Source organism: Orycteropus afer, unplaced genomic scaffold (genome assembly GCF_000298275.1).
Source record: "Orycteropus afer afer isolate SDZICR_OR568_19922 unplaced genomic scaffold, OryAfe1.0 scaffold00034, whole genome shotgun sequence".
NCBI classification, from domain to species: Eukaryota; Metazoa; Chordata; class Mammalia; order Tubulidentata; family Orycteropodidae; genus Orycteropus; species Orycteropus afer.
The window spans coordinates 12,944,012-12,965,378 of record NW_006921621.1 but is presented as its reverse complement, the minus strand read 5'-3'; the positions used below and the strand labels follow the sequence as shown (position 1 = coordinate 12,965,378).

The following is a 21,367-nucleotide window of genomic DNA, read 5'->3' as shown; positions in this document are numbered from 1 at the left end:
AAGAATTATAGGGAGATGGAACAAGAAAGCCAATGGACCATTGTGAACCTCAAACCTTACTTGAAGCATAATCTGCCTCTGGATTTTGTTTATTTGAGGAAATAAATTTCCTTAATTGTTTAATTCAAGTTCACTTGGGTTTTTTGTTCAGTGTAATCAAACACACCAGGAAAGTGTCCATTATTTTAAACTTTCTATGTTATTATTACAACTCAGAATAGAGGTTGTATGACACTATGCCAGGTTATATTCTTCTGCCCTCAATTATGTAATACAATATCTATCCCAATGTACATTTTTATTATCCAATGCAATATCTGTTCTAGATTGGAACAGGAACTTTCTCAAATATTTGAGGAGCTAAACCTAAATAAGCAAGAGCCCTGGTGGTGCCATGGTTAGGCACGTGCTGCTAACTGAAAAGACAATGGTTCAAGCCCACCAGCTGCTCTGCAGGACAAAGATGAAGCAGTCTGCTTCCATACAAATTACAGCCTTGGAAACCATATGGGGCAGTTCTACTTTAACAAAGAGTGTTTCTGTTTTTTAAAACCCCAAAAAACTACAGGTCGGGCAATCTACTTCTGTAGTGATACTGCCTTGGAAACCCAAGGAGGGGTTGCTATGAGTCGGATCTGACTCATAGCAACCCCTCCTTGGATTTCCGAGGTACTATCACTAGTAGATTATCCAACCTTCCTTCCAAGGAGTGGCTGGTGGGTTTGACTGGTTAGCCTTCTGGTTAGCAGTCAAATGCCTTAGGCACTATGCCACCAGAGCTCCCATTGATATGCCTATTGGGTCTTAAATCAATACCACATTATTTTGGCTATAGTAATTTCATGGAATGTTATACTATCTGGTAGCATAAATTGAATTTTGCCCTCTACTCTTCTTTAATGAGAATTTTTAGCAAGATTTGCCTATTTATAATCTCAGATAAATTTTAGTATCATTTTATGAATTTTTTTAAAAAACTCTTGCTGAGATTTTTGTTGAAATTATATTAAACCAATAAATTAATTTGGGAACAATTGAGACATACACAATATTCAATCCTTGTATTCAGGAAAATGGTGTGGTTTTTTCTTTGAACATTTTATTGTGGTTTAGGTGAAAGTTTACAGAGCAAATTATGTTTCCATTCAACAGCTGACACATTTCTGTTTTGAGTCACTGGCTCCAATCCCCTCAACGTAACAGTGCTCTTCTCATTTCCCCCTGGGTTCTCCGTTCCCCTTCGTCCTTCTTTCTTGCCCCTTCTTGCCTTCTGAACTTTGTTTTTGGGCAAATGCTTCCCTTTCAGTCTCCTATGGTTGATTGTTCTGAGGAATACATTCCTCACAGGTGTTATTGTTCCATTTTATAGGCCTGTCTATTGTTTGGCTAAAAGGTGATCCCTGGGTGTAGGTTCAGTTCCAGGTTGAAAAGGTGTCTAAGGTCATAGTCTCTGGGGTTCCACCAGTCTCTATCAGATCAGTAAGTCTGGTCCTTTTTACGGTTTTGAATTTTGTTCTACATTTTTCTCCCACTCTGTGTAGAACCTTTTATCAGGATACTGAGCATAGTGTTCAGGAGAAAGAGCTGGGCATCATCTAGTTCTGGTCACAGGCTAGTGGTTTGTATGGTCCATTCCTTTCTTAGACTAATTGTTTCTCTGAGTTTTTTAATTTTCTTCACTCTTCTTTGCTCTGGATGGGGAGAGACCAATAATTGTATCTTAGGTGGTTGCTTGCAAGCTTTTAAGACCCCAGTCACTACACATAGGATTTAGAACACTGTCTTTGTGGACTATACTATGGCAATTGACCAAGATTTCCCCTAAAGCTATGGTCCTATGTCTCTAAGCCCAGTGACTCAGTCCCTCAAGGTGTTTGGTTATAGCTAAGACATTTTCATAACTTTGTCCCATGTATACTCTACTATATACATAGATACATTTGCAGTACATACAAATATGCATGTAGAAATATCCTGTCAAACCTAAATATACTTGTGGTAGTACTTCCATTCGCCATCCCACACTATTTAGGTTGCATGTCTAGCTATGTATGCACTTGTAAATTACTGTTTGTTACTACTTTTATTGCAGGATGGTGCATATAATAATATTTATCATTATTGCCTTTTACTCTTAAGTACCTCACATAGTCTTTCTTTGCCTTGTTCATATTGTATTGACCACTCTTATTGTATATTGCCTTTTCCTTCACCCAAGTTAATACACGTCTACTCTCTAGTTAGTGATATTCCATCCCTCTCCCTCTCATCCCTGGTAACCACCAAAGAGTGTTATTTCTGTGTCTAAGCCTTTCCTTCACTTTTTATAATAGTGGTCTCATATAATACTTGTCCTTTTGTGATTGATTTATTTCACTCAGGATAATGTCCTTCAGGTTCAAACATGTTATGAGGTGTTTCACAGATTCATCGTTATTAAAGTTGCAAATATTCCATTGTGTGTATGCACCATAGTTTGTTTATCCATTCATCTGTTGATGGACACTTAGGTTGTTTCCATGTTTTTGCTATTGTAAATAATGCTACAATGAACATGGATGTGCGTAGATCTATTCATGTCATGGTTCTTATTTGTCTGGAATATATACAGCTAGTAGTGAGATTTTTGGATCATATGGTATTTCTATTTATAGTATTTTAAGGATGGACCACACCATTCCATAGTGGTTGTAACATTTTGCATTCCTATCAGCAGTGTATAAGATTTCTAATCTCCCCACAACCTTGCCAACATTCTTATCAGCAGTATATAAGATTTCTAATCTCCCCACAACCTTGCCAACATTTGTTATTTCTATTTTTTTAATTAATGCCATTATTGTCTGGTATCATACTGCAGTTTTTATTTGCATCTAACAGCTAATGATGAAGACCTAGTAGTGTAGTGATTAAGGCATTTGGCTGCTGACCAGAAAGTTGGCAGTTCAAACCCACCAGCTGCTCTGTGGAAAAAGATGAGGCAGTGTGTTGTTTGTAAAGATTCACAGCCTTGGAAACACGATGGGGGTCACTATGAGTCAGAAATGATTCAATGGCACTGAGTTTGGTTTGGTTAGAAGGCTGGCGGTTCAAACCCATCAGCCACTCCTCAGAAGGAAGGTTGGGCAATCTACTTCTGTAGTGATACTGCCTTGGAAACCCAAGGAGGGGTTGCTATGAGTTGGGTCCGACTCGACAGCAAATAACAACAACAACAACAATGAATGATTTAGAGCATCTCTTCGTGTTTGTTGACTACCTAAAAGGTAAAAGAATGTCTTCCTGTTCATGTCCTCTGTCCATTTTTTAATTGGATTGTCTTTTTGTTGTTGAAGTGCTGAAGTTTTCCATAAATTTTAAAATTAGTCCCTTGTCCAATATGTCATTGCCCAATTTTTTTTTTTTTTTTCCTAGTCTGTAGGTTCTCTTTTTACTCTTTTGGAGAAGTCTCTTGACATGCTTAAGTGTTTTAATTTTTAGGACGTTATAGTGATCAAGTTTATCTTCAGCTGTTTGTGCATTTTTGGTAATATTTGATGTACTATTTATGCCATAAATTAAGGTCCTTAAGTGAACTTCTAAAAGGATTCCAAAAAAACCCAAACTCACGTCCATCAAGTTGATTCTGACTCATAATGATCTCCATTAGGTTTTCAAGGTTGTAAATCTTTACAGAAGCAGACTGTCTCATTTTTCTTCCGCAGAGTAGCTGATAGGTTTGATCGACTAACCTTTTGGTTAGTATCCAAATGCATTAACTACTATACCACCAGAGCTCCTTTTTCTAAAAAGACTGTTGTTGTTGTTGCTATGTGCCACAGAGTCATCTCCGACTCACAGTGACCCCTCCTTGGGTTTCCGAGGCGGCATCTCTATGGAAGTAGATTGCCCAATCTTCCTTTCAAGGAGTGGAGTAGATTTTGTCAAGTGTCATCTTATCATCTATTAAAACAATCATATGCACATTTTCATCTGATTAAATTATTTGCAATATAATAGTAATAGATTTTCTAATTCTCAAATGTACTGGAACTCATGAAGAAAATCCTATTTGGTCATGGCACATTCCTCATTTTATATAATGCCAAATTAAAACTGCTAACATTTTAAAAGTTCTACATTATATTAATAAGTGAGATTATACTATAATATGTTTTCTTCTTTTAAACTCTGTCCAAAATTATCTAGCTAGCTTTGTCAAGTTGAATGAGAAATTTTCCATTTTTTATATGCTCTGAGATAGTTTGCATACATGATAATGAACTGTTTCATGAATGTTTAGACAAGCTCTCTCCCTTAAACTGGTTTGTACTCAGACTACTGAGGATATAACTTACAAAATTTTAGCATTTCCTCCATGGTTACTGATCTATCCAGGCTTTTTTTATTTCTTATTGAATAAAAATTAATCATTCATATTTTCTTAAAAAATACCCATTTCATAAAGATCTACAAATATATGAGTACAGAACAGTATGAGAACTGATTTCTTCAGAGTCTAATGTTGTATCCCTACTCACTGCAAATTTTTAGTATTTATCTTTCTTTTGTTTTTCTTATTTAGACTTTTCATAGATCAAGTTCACCATTTTCTTATTTTTGAAAAGAATTTATAAATTGATAAATTCAATTATTTTTTTCTAACTCTATTTCTGCTTTTATCTTTATAATTATAATTTCCATTTTCCTGTTTACTTTGTTATAAAATTTCTAATTTTGAGTTGAATGTTTAATTAATTTATTTTCATTTTTCCAATTTAATAACAGAAGCTTTAAAAAGCCATAAATTTGCCTCTTTTTCAATAAAGCTTTGTGCATATTTGTTGAATGGTATATGGAATAGTCTTACTGCTATTATCATCTAAATAGGCTATGGGAGTAGTTTTTCATTTATTTATTGTTAGTTTATTAGTTTCCTGGTAGTTTGTAGTTTTGGTACAGATTTAAGCAGTTAGGATTTTGTTTGTTATAGCTTTCTAGGTTGTTTTGTGTTTTTTTTTTTCACTCTGGTAAGATAATATGGACTTAAAATTTTTGGAATTTCTTGAATGTGTATGTATGAGAAGGAGACTGAATAGAATCAACTTTTGGACATATCTCATGAACAGCTGGACAGTGAGCGTATTATAGTGATTTTCAATGAAATTAAAAAAGTGTCAAATCCTTTCTTCCTTGACAATATGCAGACACAGTAGGTAAAATCAAAGTTGTACTAATTCAAGATGGGGGATGGGAAGGAGGAAGGTTAGAGCCCCACCAAATCTCTCCCAACCTTCCCTAAAGGGTCCTATGGAATTCCTGGAGCTACCTGAAATAAGGTTTTAATTTGCTGCTCATTTATAAAATGCTCTATATGCATCTCTTAGATAAATTTAAATTTTTATTATTAAAATAATTTTGTTCGAGTCAATTTGTTAAAGATAGAGAACAGTATGTTCAAGTCTCTACAAAAAAATGCATTTTCATTATTATCTCTCCACACTGCCACCAGAAGCTTTTGTTTGTTAACTTTCAATGCTCTGAAACTTGTACTCAACAGTTTGAATTACTATGTCTTCATTATATGCAACATCTTTTAGTAACATAAAATGACTGACTTTGTTCCATTTTAAAGCTTTACCCTTTCAATCCTCCTTTCTGATACACCTCTCATTGTTCTTTAACTTAAAAAAAATCTGGTAAAATAATACTTCTATTGTTATAAATACAGTATGTGTACGGGAGTTCTGGTAGCGTAGTGCCTAAGGCACTTGACTGCGAACCAGAAGGCTGGTGGTTCAAACCCACCAGCCACTCCTTGGAAGGAAGATGGGGCAATCTACTTCCATAGTGATACTGCCTCAGAAACCCAAGGAGGGGTCGCTCTGAGTCAGGTCCGACTCGACAGCACATAACAACAACAATGTACATGGACATAATATATGTATGTATACATATACATAAATATATAAATATGGAGTCCTTGGGTATTATAGATGATTAACATGCTCAGCTGCTAACCAAAAAGGTTGACGTCTGAGTCTACCCAGAAGTGCCTCAGAAGAAAGGCTTGGCAACCTACTTCTGAAAATCCTATGGAATACAGTTCTACTCTGTACATAGGGAGTCTCAGTGAGCTGGAACTGACATGACAGGAACTTTGTAAAAAAAATGTATACAACTACACATGTCTTTGTAATATGTTAATTATTTTATAATTCTATAAAATTATTTTTATAGAAACAAAAACTAAAAGCCAAAATTATTACTATTAAGTATTAAGTTTACTATTAAGCAAATCCACCATACTGAGAAGTCGGGGGACCACCTGGGATCTTATATATTTTGGTGGGTAAGAGGGAAATCATTTTAAAGCTTATTAAAAAAATCTTTTATAACTTCCTCAAATTTTACGTACTCTGTTCTGCTTTCTCTCTGTTTTGCAGTATTAGGCCTCTGACTTAAAAGCACAAAGTAAATATTCACTGGAGATTTTTAGCATCTCACTCTGCTCTTTCTGGTAAACTCTAATCCTTGCTCCTGTCGATTTTTATCAATTTGAGGGTTAATCTGAAGATACAGTTCACCCAATTTTTTAAGTGTACATTGTTTACATCTCCTTTGCAAATGCAGTGGCTTATTTGACTGGATATTTTTCTTGACCCACATTAAATTTGAGCTTCTCAATTTCTTCCATCAGCAGAGTGGCTGGGCCTTAAGCGAGGCTCTTTTATGAGTGGTTCCAGTTCTTCCTACACTGTAAGGAAAGTCCAAAGCTATTTGCAGCTTTTAGTGACCCTTTCCTGGCCTTTGGTTGACACAGCTACATTTGGCTGATTGGATTTCAAAAATTCAGAATGAAAGAAACAGGATCAACACTGAGACACACCTGTCACATTCTGGAATGTAAAAGACTTGGGGCAGGAGGTGGCTGGAGGTAACCAGTAGTTTGCTGTGTTATGTATTATTATGCTTAACATTTCCCTGACCACTTCGCTCTCCCAGTCCCTCAAATAAACTCAAACAATTCTGAACATTATTTAATCCTTATTTGGTAATTTAGAAGGGTCCTCAGAGATCAGATCACAGATCCACTCTGTTATTGGTGGTGGTGTAGTATGCTGTCGAGTCTGACTCATAATGACCCCATGTGATGGAGCAGAACTGCCCCATAGGATTTCCTAGACTGTAATCTTTACAGGAACAAATTGCCAGGTCTTTTCTCCCATGGAACCACTGGTGGATTTGAACCACCAACATTTTGGTTAGCAGCTGAGCACTTAATCATTGTGTCACGAGGGCTCTTTTCATTCTATTTATAAACACACCCAAGCGGCAGATATTTGGTGCTGGCGAAAAAGAAATAGGTAAAGAGTTTCTTAACTATCATGGTGAAGGACTAGCAAGAGATGGATGTGAAAATTCAGACATTTACTTCAAGTCACATATGCTTAATACCGATGGAATAAATTATGAGTGCAACACAAAGCCAGGCACACACAGGAGTCAGTTGAAAACTGACTTAGTTTCTAATAAAGAACTTAATCTGTTTTTTGTTTGCTTGCTCAATGTTTTGGGAAAAAGCTAGGGTCCCGAGTGACTAATTTTTTCTCTTTTAGATTACATTTAAAGGAAGAAAAGAAAGAAAGAAACACAAAAATAAGCTTTGTTGGTTAGGTCTACACCATTTTTCATACATCTAGGGGAGAAGGTAGTAAATAAAGTTTCTGCAACCATAAGTGATGCTTAGAGGAAAATTAAATCACTGAGTGATGCCAAGACTGATTATTCTACTGCACTTTCAAAGCAAGAGATTGCAGTCTGTGAGTCCAAAGTGGTTTCATCTGGACTACCACAGTTGTGGTTTACGCTTGAAAGTATAACCTGTCAAATTAAAAGCAGGCAGGGCCTATACTCTTAATGGTTCCACTTTCTACTGTCTACAGTTATGTCTACAAGTTCAGCATTTTTTATCCAGTTAAACTCTGTTATTTGGATGAGTAGACTCTCAAAAACCCCTCTTTGTTATCCTGGTTAGAGAAGATTGTATTTATGATATAAAGCTTGATGAAACCGCCAAACTAATTTTTATTGCATCGATGGTGCTGACTTTCATTAGAACTATTTTTATTTACTACTGATATTTTATTGCCCTGGTTACCCCTATGTAATATATATTATGACTACAGAGGAGATGTATACACACTGCATAAGTGCCCAAGCTTTCTCTACCCCGTATTTCCAGATATTTTACTGACTTTTACTTGCACCTTATTGACTCATCATTTTTCCAGACCCACAGTAGCCTGCTGTTACGTGCTTAGTATTACAAAATGCTCCATTTCTTTTCTTCTCCCTGATTGTGGAATGCCCTTCTGGGCAATGGGCTTGGTTAACAGAGATTTTCCCATCAAAACTGAAAAAGTACTTGTTCAATTTTACTAATGTTTCATGTACAGCCCTTACTTAACAAAGCTTTCTTAATGCTCATTTTTACAATAATGTTTTTAAAATAAAACATAAACAATATTTGCTTTTTGTGTAATGTATCATAAGTGAAACCATGCCACTAAACAATCATATCCTGTTTAGGCCATAATGACATCAGAAATATATGTTTATCATCTACTTTGGACAACTTAGCATGTTTTTGGCCCAAGGCAAATTTGAACTAAAACCATTTGCAGTTGCCCAAAACCAAGATAACCACACATTTCTAAGGTAATTGATACCTAAAAAGAACAGTGACTTTAGATCACAGTTCATGATCTAAGCATACTAATTCTTTAAAGAAGGTTATTAAAGTTTATAAAGCATGTATGTCTGTTGGACTTCCTCCAAAATTTAACATGAAATAATTATATTTTAGCAAGCCTAGAGACTATGATAAAGTAGGCACTCCTTCTGGAGTTCTGGAATTACCACTCTTGTCTAATTTCAACAGAACGGGAAAATGGAGATTTTTTACATGTAAAAGTATATGATAGTAATAAAAACAATAAGCATACTGCCTTGTGCTTACACTCAAATAAAATCAATCATTATTTAAAGAAAAAGTATTTAAAGAAATGTTAATGTCATGCATAGACAGCTAAGGTAAGTAGAAGCCACAGTTTTCATATTCACTGTTAAAACATACCCCGGGAATCGAAAGATGTGGCACTAACTCTGTGCTACTGTGATATAAAGCATGTAATTGCCATGGATACTACCTGAGCCAGGGAGTCCAACTATAGACCTGCAACTCCAGCCTGAAAAATAACTCTTCACACTATATTACCAAGACAAAAACAGTAAGAATCACCTTTGCCCACAAAGACAACTGGTGATTTGGAACAATGACAACAAAAAAAAGTAAATAATTATAAATTTTCTTTTATGGAATGAAATAATATTATTAAATGAAAGTTCCAAAAGGAAAGTTGGAAACCTACTCATTTTCAGAGGAGGAAAAGAGGACTGAAGTCATCTCCCAAAGTCAACTCTGAAGACAGAGCTTGACTCCTTCTCCAGGGCATTCTCCACTGCAACATCCTGCTTTCAGTCATAAAAGCAATGCGTTGGACATTTCAGACGACATATAAAGAACCTTAGAATAGAACAAAGTGACACAGGTACTGCAAGGATTAATATATTATCTAAAAAGGGAAGCATGTACTATACCTCCATTCTCTCTTGTTTAACTTCATCAATTTCATCATCTTCAAGCACTGCCAAAAGTTCTCCTGTCTGGTCAATAGAGTTGAGAAAGTCTTGAGCAATTTTTTGTCTTTTGTTTGTATTATTGCTGCCACTCAATTTGTCTTCAGGTAGATGAGGGAAGGAAAAAAGAAATGTTCTCAATGTGTTTACATCAGTACCAATCATGACGTATCTTGCATAAAACCAAAAACCAAACACACTGCCATTGAGCCCAATCTGATTCACCCAACCTTCATATTGCATATGAAATTCAGAATTGTGATTCTCTCAAAACAACCTTAAAAAAAAAAAAGAGAATTCTTGCATCCAAAAAAGAAAAAAGTGTCAGTTATTTAGAATTATTCATATGGTCATGTATGCCACAAATAAGACTGAAAGAATGAACCCAAACTGTCAAATACCACAGTAAGCATGAATGGGCTAAAATCCTTAACAAAAAGGGAGGCTCTGAGATTTGGAAAAAGAATTCTGCTATGTGATATTTGTAAGGGATGTTGTTGTTGTCAGGTGCCATCGAGTTGGCTCCGACTCACCGTGATCCTATGTACAACAGAACAGAACACTGCCAGGTCCTGAGCCATTCTCACACATTTTACAAAATGACAGGACAGAAAATGAATGTCCTAGGCAAATGCAAGCAAAGAAAGCAGGGTTGGTAGCCCTGATGTTAGAAAATACAGTTCAAGACCAAAAGAAATAAATGAGATAAGGTGGGATATTGCCTAATAATGAAAAATACAATCTACAAGGAAGATAAATAGTCACAAAATAAGATAAATAATACACAAAGATAACAGCAAAATGAATAAGAGAAGAAAACTTAGTAAAAAGCACAATCATTGTGAGATATGTGGATATTTTTCTCTCAAAATTCGAAAACTTAAGACTACAGATATTTCAAAAATAAAAAATCTATAAGCTGTTAACTACAGAAATATTAGAATCAACACTATTTTCTTAGAGCCGTACATAATTTTTCTGCAATTTCGTTAATTTCTCTTAAAATGTCATTTTTAAGTTTTCAAACACACACACACACACACACACACAAACTATAATTAAAAAATATAAAATTGAATATAAAATGGCTGCTTGATTGCCCTTTCCTATTTTCTTTTATGTTATCATTCAACCCCCAAACCTAGATGTAACTCATACTAGTCATAGTAAGCATCCATCCATATATTTCCCTATGCACATATATTATCACACACTCAATTATAAGAACATACAAACAAACAAAAACAGCACTGTCAAGTCGATTCCAGCTCATAGTGACACCCATTGGAATTATAAGGCAGTCAATCTTTACGGAAGTAGATTGCCCCATCTTCCTTCTGTAGAGCAGCTTATGGGTTTGAACCGCCAACCTTCTGGTTAGCAGTCTTAGGCACTGTGCCACCAGAGCTTCCTATCTTCTCTTTTATGTTATCATTCAACCCCCCAAACCTAGATCTAATTCATACGAGCCACGTAGTATGCATCCATATATATATTTCTTTATGTTCATATATAATCACAGTCAATTATAGGGATCTTTTACTAATGTTTGTTTTTTTATAAAAGGGTTCTTCTGATGTATTTTTTATTATACATAAGAATTGTCATCAAGGTGATCATGACTCATAGTGACCCTACAGGACAGAGTAGAACTGCCTCATAGGGTTTCCAAAGCAGTAAGTTTTTTACAAAGGCAGACTGCCTCATCTTTCTCCTGTGGAGCAGCTATTGAATTCAAACCACTGACCTTTTGGATAGCAGCCAAATGGTTTAACCTCTGTGCTACCATAGCTCCATATATATACATGCCACCAGATCTCCATATATATATATGTATACACATACACACACATATGCTTTAAATGTCACTTTTCTTAGTCAATGAGACAGAAGAATCCTTCCAAATCAACTGGTATAGCTCTAACTCATTCTTTATAAAGGTTGAATAATATTATGTGGTATGTATGTACCATGGCTTTCCAACCAACCCTCTATTTGATGGGCACACACTTTGGTTCTGTTTTTTGCCACTGGGGTCAATGTAGAAATAATCATCCCCAGTCATATTTTCTTTTGTATAAAAGGCTTTAGTTTTATGGCATTGATTCCCAGGAATGGGACCACTGTGTTATATGTTAAAAACACTTTAAACTTTAATAGGTATTATGAGATCACCTTGCAAGGCATAAAGAGTTCACATTCCAGCAGCACTGAGAATTACCTTTTCTATACACAGGAAAAGTCGGATGGCTATAAAGTGATGTACTATTTATTGCAAATGAAATATTTAATTTCCCCAACTACCAATTAATTTAAGTATTGTTCTTATAAGTTTGTCAAGTATCTGGATAAGCCTTTCTGTTAACTGCCTACATTTATCTTTTACCCATTGTCCAACTGGGTTGTTTGCCATTTTCTTGTCAATTTAAAAGAGTTCTTTCATAGTGACTCTTCATTATCTAAATGAAAAATGCTTTTCCTAGTTTATCATTTGTGTATCGATTTTAGGGCATCTTTCCAAAAAAAACCTTAATATTATTAAATAAATTAATCTCTTCTTCTAACTTCTTATTTGAAATTAATTTGCTCCACTCTGGCAGAATATAAATGTAATGTCTGAGATGTTCTTATCAGATTTATAGTTTTGTTTCTTTTGTGTATTTTTTCATCTTTACTCCATTTGGAATTTATTTTGTATACTGTTTATTATGTAGATTCAAATTTATGTGTTTCCAGTGGACAGCCAGTTGTACAGATCCACCAACTAAATAACATACATTTTTCTAGTGGAATTGAATTTTTGTCATAACTTACATTCAGATAAGATGTAAGATATGATAAACCACTTATCTGTCAGTTTGTCATACTCTAGTGGCTTGTGTGCTATGATGCTGGAAGCTATGCCACCAGTGCTTTAAATGACAGCAAAGTCACCCATGGTATATAGGTTTCAGCAGAGCTTCCAGACTAAAACAGACCAGGAAGAAAGATGGGGCCACCCACTTCTGAGAAAATTATGCACTGGAAACCTTATGAATAACTGAAACACTGTCTGATGGTACAGTACTGGGCAATGTTTTGTTCTGTTATACAGAGGGTTGCTAAGAGTCAGAACTGACCAACAGCATCTAACAACAACACATTCAGATACACACACACACAACACCCTTCAAGTTCTATTCATGGTTTTTGTTTCACTAATCTGCATATCTAGTACTATATGACCCCACAGGCTTTACAGTAATATTCTACTTTTTTTTTTCCATTTATTTCCTAGCTTCATATGTGCATTTATTCCACTATAAAAATGTTAAGATCTTCTTACACAATTTCAGGAAAACATTACTGGGATTCTATCTAGAGCCACATTAAATTTATGTATTAATTCTGGTTGGAATTTTGTGTGTGATACTGCCTTCTGTTCAAGAACGTGGTATGCCTTCCATTTAGTAAGATCATGTTTAATGTCCTTCAATTAGATTTTCCTTTCCTGTTATATTCCCTCCTATTTATATTAGTCTTAATAGCCAAAGTAAACACAAGTTTTTCCCCATTTCCACTTCCAGGATTGCTCTGAGTCCTACAGATGTTTGCATAAAGCATTTCTCTTTTCATTGATTCTTTTGACATTCATTTTGATCCTAGGGTTATTTATGAGGATACTTCTTAATTTAAAAGTAGGTAGGGTTATTTACGAAGATACTTCTTAATTTAAAAGTAGGTAAGATGTTTTGCTTACGTTTTTATTATTTATTTATAATTTTACAAAATTAAGATCAGTGAATCAGATCCACAGATAGTTACTCTTATTTCTATTTATAAAGGAGTACTTTGGGGGACAATTTCTTAATTAATTTTTGTACGTGTTCTAGCTTCCAGTGTTACAGAAGTCCAATGACATCTAATTTATTCAATTATTCCCTTTTTTGGGGGGAGTGAAGTGTTGAGACTGTGCATTTGCAAGATTTTTTCATTATATTTAGAGATCGGAAAATTTACTGGGAATAATTTCAAGTGTGTATTTTGCTGAACAAAAATGTCTGTTGTTGTTGTTGTTGTTATGTGCCGTCGAGTCGGCCCCGACTCATAGTGACCCCTCCTTGGGTTTCCGAAGCAGTATCAATACGGAAGTAGGATTGCCCAACCTTCCTTCCGAGGAGTGGCTGGTGGGTTTGAACCGCCAGCCGTCTGGTTAGCAGGCAAGTGTCTTAGCCACTATGCTACTAGAGCAAAAATGTCTAGAACTCAATAATCTTTTTATAGTAGTCTCAAGTTTTCTTACAGCTAAGGATATTCTATCATTTATTTGAAAATTACCTCTCCTTCATACCTTCATATCTTTCCTCTTTCTGAAATGTCAATCAAATGCTTGTTAAGTACCCTAGATTTATTCTCTACATCTCTTACCTTTAACTAACAATTTCCATGATTTATCTTCTGCTATGTGCTTGGTTACAGTTATTGTATTGATATATTCCAGGCCTGTAATCTCATCTCAAGAGTGACTATATATATATATATATATATATATATATATATATATATATAATCTCATACACACATATTTAAATATTACTCTACTAAGGTATTTAATTAGGAAGCTCTAGAAAATCTAATTTGTACTACATTCAAATATCACTAACTCTTCTTAGTATTTTTTATTTAAGTTGCCATCTATTTCCCAGCTCTGTTTCTCTGGACAGGTATTGTGTTCTCTTTGTTTTATATTCTTCTGTGTAGGTTTGTGCCCCCCACTCATAGATTTTTTTTTTTCTTTTTCTGCTTTATTGGGATCAGGTGTATTTGCTGGCATATCCTATGGAAGAGCAATCCCACAGGCAGTGGAAGATAGAGCAGGTAATGTAGAAAAAGGAGGTTACCAGAACCTGCTGAGGTGCTCAGTGTAAGCCTCTCTGCTCTCATTCTGCTCATATACTTCCAGCCTCAGGGACGTGGAGAATTCAGTCCACCCATTCACTTCCTTCTCACCTCTTGCAAGACAAGAGGCATATCCCAGAGAGGCCTGACCCAATCTTCTCGCCAAGCTCTCACTGATCCCTGAAGGCCAAGCTGTTTCCAGTACCTACTGCTTCCTAGTCCTTACCCAGGGCTCATCCTCGCTGGTCTCCTGTGTGGAGACCATAGTGGGGAGAAAGCTACAGCCGGATCTCTTTACAGTGTCTAAAGCTTCACTTCACAAATTTAGGTAAACCTCACACAGTTTGACGAGAAAGGTAGACAAATTAGAATTGGAGATGGAAGAAAACAGTGTCATACATTGTTGTTGTTAGGTGGTGTTGAGTTGGTTGCAGCTCACAGTGACCATCTGTCCAACAGAACGAAACACTGTGCAGTCCTGTGCCATCCTCCCAATGGTAGGTAGGTTTGAGCCCATTGTTGTAGCCACTGTGTCAATACATCTCATTGAAGGTGTTCCTCTTTTTCACTGACCCTCTTCTTTACCAGACATGATGTCCTTCTCCAGAGACTGGTTCCTCCTAATAATATGTCCAAAGTATATGAGATAAAGTCAGTCCATCTTCGCTACTAAGGAACAAATCCAAGACAGACTTGTTCATTCTTGTGGCAGTCCATGGTATTGTCAGTTTTCTTTGCCAGTATCACAGTTCAAAGACATAAATCTTTGGTCTTCCTTATTCATTGCCCAGAAGGCATATGAGGTAATAGAAAATACTTGGGTCAGGGGCACATAAGTTTTCAAAATGACATTTTTGCCTTTTAAAAAGACTTTAAAGAGGTCTTGTGCAACAGATTTATGCAATGCAAACTGCTGGGTTTCTTGACTGCTTTTTCTATGGGCAATGATTGTAGATCCAAGTAAAAATAAATCCTTGACAACTTCAACCTTTTCTCCATTTATCATGATGTTGCTTATTCGTCCAATTGTGAGGGTTTTTTTTTTTTTTGTCTTAATATTTAACTGCAATTCATATTGAAGACTAATTTTGATCTTCATCAGTAAGTGCTTCAAGTCCTCTTTGCTTTCAGTAGACAAGGTTGTGTCATCTGCATATTGCAAGTTGCTTATGAGTTTTCCTCCAATCCTTATGACATGCTCTTATGCTCTTGCATGGAGTCCAGCTTCTCAGATTATGTGCTTAGCATATAGACTGAATAAGAATGGAAAAGGATACAACTTTGACACACATCCTTCCTGACAGTGCCTAAAGCATTTGACTGCTAACCAGGAGGCTGGTGATTAAACCCATCTTCCTTGGAAGGAAGATTGGGCAATCTACTTCCATAGAGATTCTGCCTCTGAAACCCAAAGAAGGGTTGCTGTGAGTCAAATCAACTCAACAGCAGTGAGTTGGTTTTTTTTTTTTTTTTTTTTAATCTTTTTTTTTTTTTCCTGTTCAAATGACTGCCTTTTGCTCTGACTATAGGTTCTGAATGAGCACAATTAAGTGTTCTGGAATTCCCATCCTTTGCAATGTTACCCATAATATTATGATTCACACAGCCAAATATCTTTGCATAGTCAGTAAAATACAGGTAAAACATCTTTCTGGTATTCTGTGCTTTCAGCCAAGATTCATTTGACATCATCAATGATATCCCTCATCTCATGTATCGTGAATTTGACCTATTTCCTATCAATGTGCAGCTGTAACCATTTCTGAACCATCCTCAGCAAAATCTTACTTATATGTGTTATCAGTGATATTGCTTGATAACTTCTGCTTTCTGTTGGATCACATTTCTTTGGAATGGGCACAAATATGGATCTCTGTCAGTTGATTAGCCAGGTAGCTGTCTTCCAAACCACTTGGCATAGATGAATTAGCACCTGTAGCACTGCACTCATTCACTGAAATATCTCCACTGGCATTTTGTCAATTCCTGAAACCTTGTTCTTCACCAATGACTTCAGTGCAGCCTGAACTTCCTTCCTTAGTACCACTGGCTTTTTAAAATTGTGTTTGGGTACAAATTTACAAAGCAAATTTGATTTACATTTAACAGTTCACGCACATTTGATTTCACACCCCGATTACCATCCCCAACCATGAAAAACTCTCCTCCCTTCCCCTCCCTGTGCCCTTCTTGTCTGCACTCCTGTCTGTCCAGCTTTCCCTCTATGTGAATGCTGCCCCTCTGATGTCTCATGCCTGATTGATCTAAGGGGTGCATCTCCCTAGAGTAGGTGGGTGCATTGCCCTGGGGTAGGTGGTCTAAATGTAAGTCTTACTGTTGGGCTGAGAGCCAATTCATGGAAGTGAGTTCATTTCTAGGCCCAAAGGGTTAACTGGGGGCCATAGTCTCAGGGTTCCACCAGGCTCTATTCAACCAGTAATTCTGGTCATTTTTGTGTTTTTGAATTTTGTTCCACATTTTCCTCCCACTCTATCCAGGATCTCCAGTTTTGATCCTGTTCCAAGTGGTTGGTATTGGTAGTTGAGCACCACCTAGCTCTTCCAGTCCTGTAGTTGTTAAGGCTGAAGTCCTCTTGGTCCATCTTATCCTAATTGTTTCCAGGTGCCTTTGATTTTCTTCACTCTTCATTGTTCCAGGTGAGAGGAGACCAGTAGTTGCATCTTAGATGGCCACTCAAAAGCTTTTAAGACCCCAGTCTCTACTCACCAAAGTAGGTTGTAGAACAAGATTTTTATGTTGCACCAATTGAGCCTGATGTTCCCTGAGACTATCATCTTGAGCCTGCAGGCCCAGTTATACTCTCTCTCAAGGTGTTTGGTTGTCTCTGAAGTTACTCCAACTCTGTCTTCTCTTGCATCTGTAATGTTATGTGGCTAATTTTGTAGTGTAAGTACATATGTGAGATTATCTTCATCCAAATCTATCCTTGGTCTAGGGTATATCCTTGGTGTAGGATTCACCTACCCCTACCTGATCTTCTCACCTGTCTATGCATTTACCCATAGCCTGGTGTTTGGTGTTAGTGGCAATGGAGTATTATGCATGTAATACTATTTGCCTCTGTTGTCTCTTATGAGCACGTTTCAGTGTCCTTCCTTTCCCCAATGTCATCATGCTGGTCACAGACTCTTTCCATACCATCCCTCCCCTCACCCAAATCAACAAGTGACCCCTGACTAGTCTGAAACTTTCCCTCCCCTTCTCCTTCATCTCTGGTAACCAACAAAGTGAATTTCCTTCCCTGATTAAACCTTTCCTTGACTTTTTACAATAACGGGCTCATACAATATTTGTCCTTCTGCGATTGACTTCTGCGATTGACTTATTTCACTCAGATAATGTCCTCCAAATTCATCCACATTGTGAGATGCTTTGTATATTCTTCATTATTCTTTAATGTACCCATCATTTGGTTATCCATTCATCTGTTGATGGGCATTTAGGATGTTTTCATCTCTTTGCTATTGTGAATTGTGCTGTGATGAATATGATTGTGCTTATGTCTGTTCATGTCCTGTCTCTCACATCTTTAGGATATATTCCCAGTAATGGAATTTCTGGATCAAATGCTATTTTTATTTTCAGTTTTTTAAGGAAATGCCATGCTATTTTCCACAATGGTTGTACCATTTTACAGTCCCACCAGCAGCGTATGGGAGGAGTTCAAATCTCTCCGCAACCTCATCAGCATTTGTTATTTTCTGTCTTGATGAACTTTGCTTTTATTGCTGGGGTGAGATGACATCTCATTGTTGTTTTGATTTGCATCTCTCTAATGCGTCATGATCATGAGCATTTCCTCATGTGTTTGCTGGATGCCAGTATACCTTCTTTAGTGAAGTGTCTGTTCAAGTTCCTTGCCCATTTTTGAATTGGGTTGTTTATCTTTTTGATATTGAGGTGTTGAAGTTTTCTATACATTTCAGAAATAAGTCCCTTGTCAGATATGTCATAGCCAAATATTTTTTCATAACCTGTAGCTTCTCTTTTTACGCTTTTGGAGAAGTCTTTTGATGAGCATAAGAATTTAATTTTTAAAAGGTCCCAGTCATCTAGCTTCTCTTCTGCTGCCTGTGCATTTTGGGTTATGTTCGATGACCTATTTATGCCATAGATTAGGGCCCCTAGATATTCCCCTATTTTATCTTTGATGAGCTTTATAGTTTTGTGTTTTACATTTAAATCTTTAATCTAACTTGAGTTTGTTTTTGTGTATGAGGTGCGGTATGGGACTTGTTTCATTAATCTGTAAGTGGATATCCAATTTTGCCAGCACCATTTGCTAAAGAGGCTATCTCTCCCTCATTTAATGGGTTTTGGCCCTTTGTCAAAGATCAGCTGTCCATAGATGGATAGGTATATTTCTGGCTTTTTATTCTGTTCCATTGGTCTGTCTATCTATCATTGTACTGATACATGCTGTTTTGACTACTGGGGCTGTATAGTAGGTTTTGAAATCCAAGAGTGTAAGACCTCCTATTTTGTTTTTCTTCTTCAGGAGTGCTTTGCTTATCCAAGATCTTTTCCTTTCTATATGAAATTAGTGATTGAACAAGGAATGTTCCTCCATTTATGTAGATCCCTTGCAGTTTCTCATAGTAGTGTTTTGTAGTTTTCTTTGTATAGGTCTTTTGTGTCCCTGGTAAGATTTATTCCTAAGGTGTTTTTTTTTTTTTTTCATAGCTCTTGTAAATGGTATGGTTTCCCTTATTTCATTTTCAAAGGTCTGTTTGCTGATGTAGAAGAATCCAACTGATTTTTGTATGTTGACCTTGTATTCCGTCACTTTGCTGAAACTTTCTATTAGTTACAGTAATTATTTTACTGAGTCTCTTGGGTTTTCTATGTATAGGATCATGTCATCTGCGAATACATATAGCTTTACTTCTTTGCCAGTTTGGGTGCCTTTTACTTCTTTCTCTTTCTTGCCTTATTGCTCTGGCTAGGAATTCCAATAATGAGTTAAATAGAAGTGTTGATAGAGGGAATCCTTGTTTGGCTCCCATTCACAAGCGGAAGGCTATGAATCCTTTTCCACTAACAATAATGTTGGCTATTGGTTTTGTGTATATGCCCTTTATTATGTTGAGGATTTTCCCTTCTATCCTTATTTTGCTTAGAGTTTTGGACAGGAATGGATGTTGGATTTCATTGAGTGCCTTTTCTGTGTTGATTGATATGATCATATGGTTGTTTTGTTTTGTTTAGGTGGTAGATTACATTGATTGTATTTCTGATGTTGAACCATCCTTGCATACCTGGTATGAATCCCACTTGGTCATAATGTATTATATGTTGTTGGATTCTGTTGGTTAGGATTTTGTTGAAGATTTTTGCATCTATACTCGTGAGGGATATTGGTCTGTAGTTTTCCTTTTTAGTGGTGTCTTTCCCTGGTTTTGGTATCAGTGTTATGCTTGCTTCATAGAATGAATTTGGGAGTTATTATTGTTCTTTTTGTTGTTGTTAGGTGCCGTCAAGTTGACTCTGACTCATAGCAACCTTATGTACAGCAGAATGAATCACTGCCCAGTCCTGTGCCAACCTCCCAATCCTACTATACCTGAGTCCATCACTGCAGCAACAATGTCAATCCACCTTGTTGAGGGCCTTCCCATCTTTTGTTGACCCTCTACTTTACCAAGCATGACAACCTCCAGAGAATGGTCCCTTCTGACATGACCAAAGTAGGTGAGACAAAGTCTGGCCATTCTCACTTCCAAGGAGCATTCTGGCTGCACTTCCTCCAGGACAGATCTGTTAGTTCTTTTAGCATTCTTCTCCAACACATCTCAAAAGCATCAACCCTTCTTTGATCTTCCTTATTCATTGTCCAGCTCTCACATGCATATGAGGGAATTGAAAATACATGGCTTGGGTCAGGTGCATCTTAGTATTCAAGGAGACATCTTCACTCTTCAGCACTTGAAAGAGGTCTTTTGCAACAGATTTGCCCAATACAATATGTCTTTTGATGTCTTGACTACTGCTTCCACTAGTGTTGATTGTAGAACCAAGCAATATGAAGTCTTTGACAACTTCAATCTTTTCCCCATCTATTGTGATGTTGCTTATTGGTCCAGATGTGAGGATTTTTTTTTTTTTTTTTTTTTAATAACGAGGTGTTATCCATACTGCAGTCTTTAATCTTCATCAGTAAGTGCTCCAAGTCATCCTTCCTTTCAAAAAGCAAAGTTGTGTGATCTGCATATCTCAGGTTGTTAATGAGCCTTCCCCCAATCCTGATGCCACATTCTTCTTCGCATTGTCCAGCTTCTTGGATTATTTGCTCAGCATATGTAGTGAATAAGTATGATGAAAGGATACAACCCTGACGCACTCCCTTCTTGATTTTAAACCATGCAGTATCCCCTTGTTCTGTTCGAATGACAGTCTCCTGGTCTATGACAGGCTCTTCATGAGTACAAGAAGTGTTCTGGAATTCCCATTCTTCTCATTGTTATCCACAATTTGTTATGATCCACAATATCGAACGCCTTTGCATAGTCAATAAAACACAAGTAAACATCTTTCTGGTAATCTTCTCTTTGAGCCAAAATCCATCTAACATTAACTATGATATCCCTCACACCACATACCCTTCTGAACTCCCCTTGCATTTCTGGAAGTTGTCTGTCTATATATTGCTGCAACCATTTTTGAATTATCTTCAGCAAGATTTTACTTGTGTGTGATATTAATGATTTTGTTTGATAATTTCCACATTCTATGGGATCACCTTGGTTTAGAACAGGTACAAAGTCAGTTGGCAGGTAGCTGTCTTCCA

General features: G+C 36.5%; 1 protein-coding gene across 1 annotated transcript in view; it reads right to left on the bottom strand.

Annotated features, from left to right (window-relative positions):
- Window positions 1-21,367, bottom strand: part of SUPT3H (SPT3 homolog, SAGA and STAGA complex component) — a 316,601-nt gene that overhangs the window by 112,556 nt on the left and 182,678 nt on the right. The window contains exon 5 of the mRNA XM_042780330.1: window positions 9,643-9,782. Coding sequence (XP_042636264.1) covers window positions 9,643-9,782 — 140 coding nt within the window. The remainder of the gene's footprint in view (window positions 1-9,642; window positions 9,783-21,367) is intronic.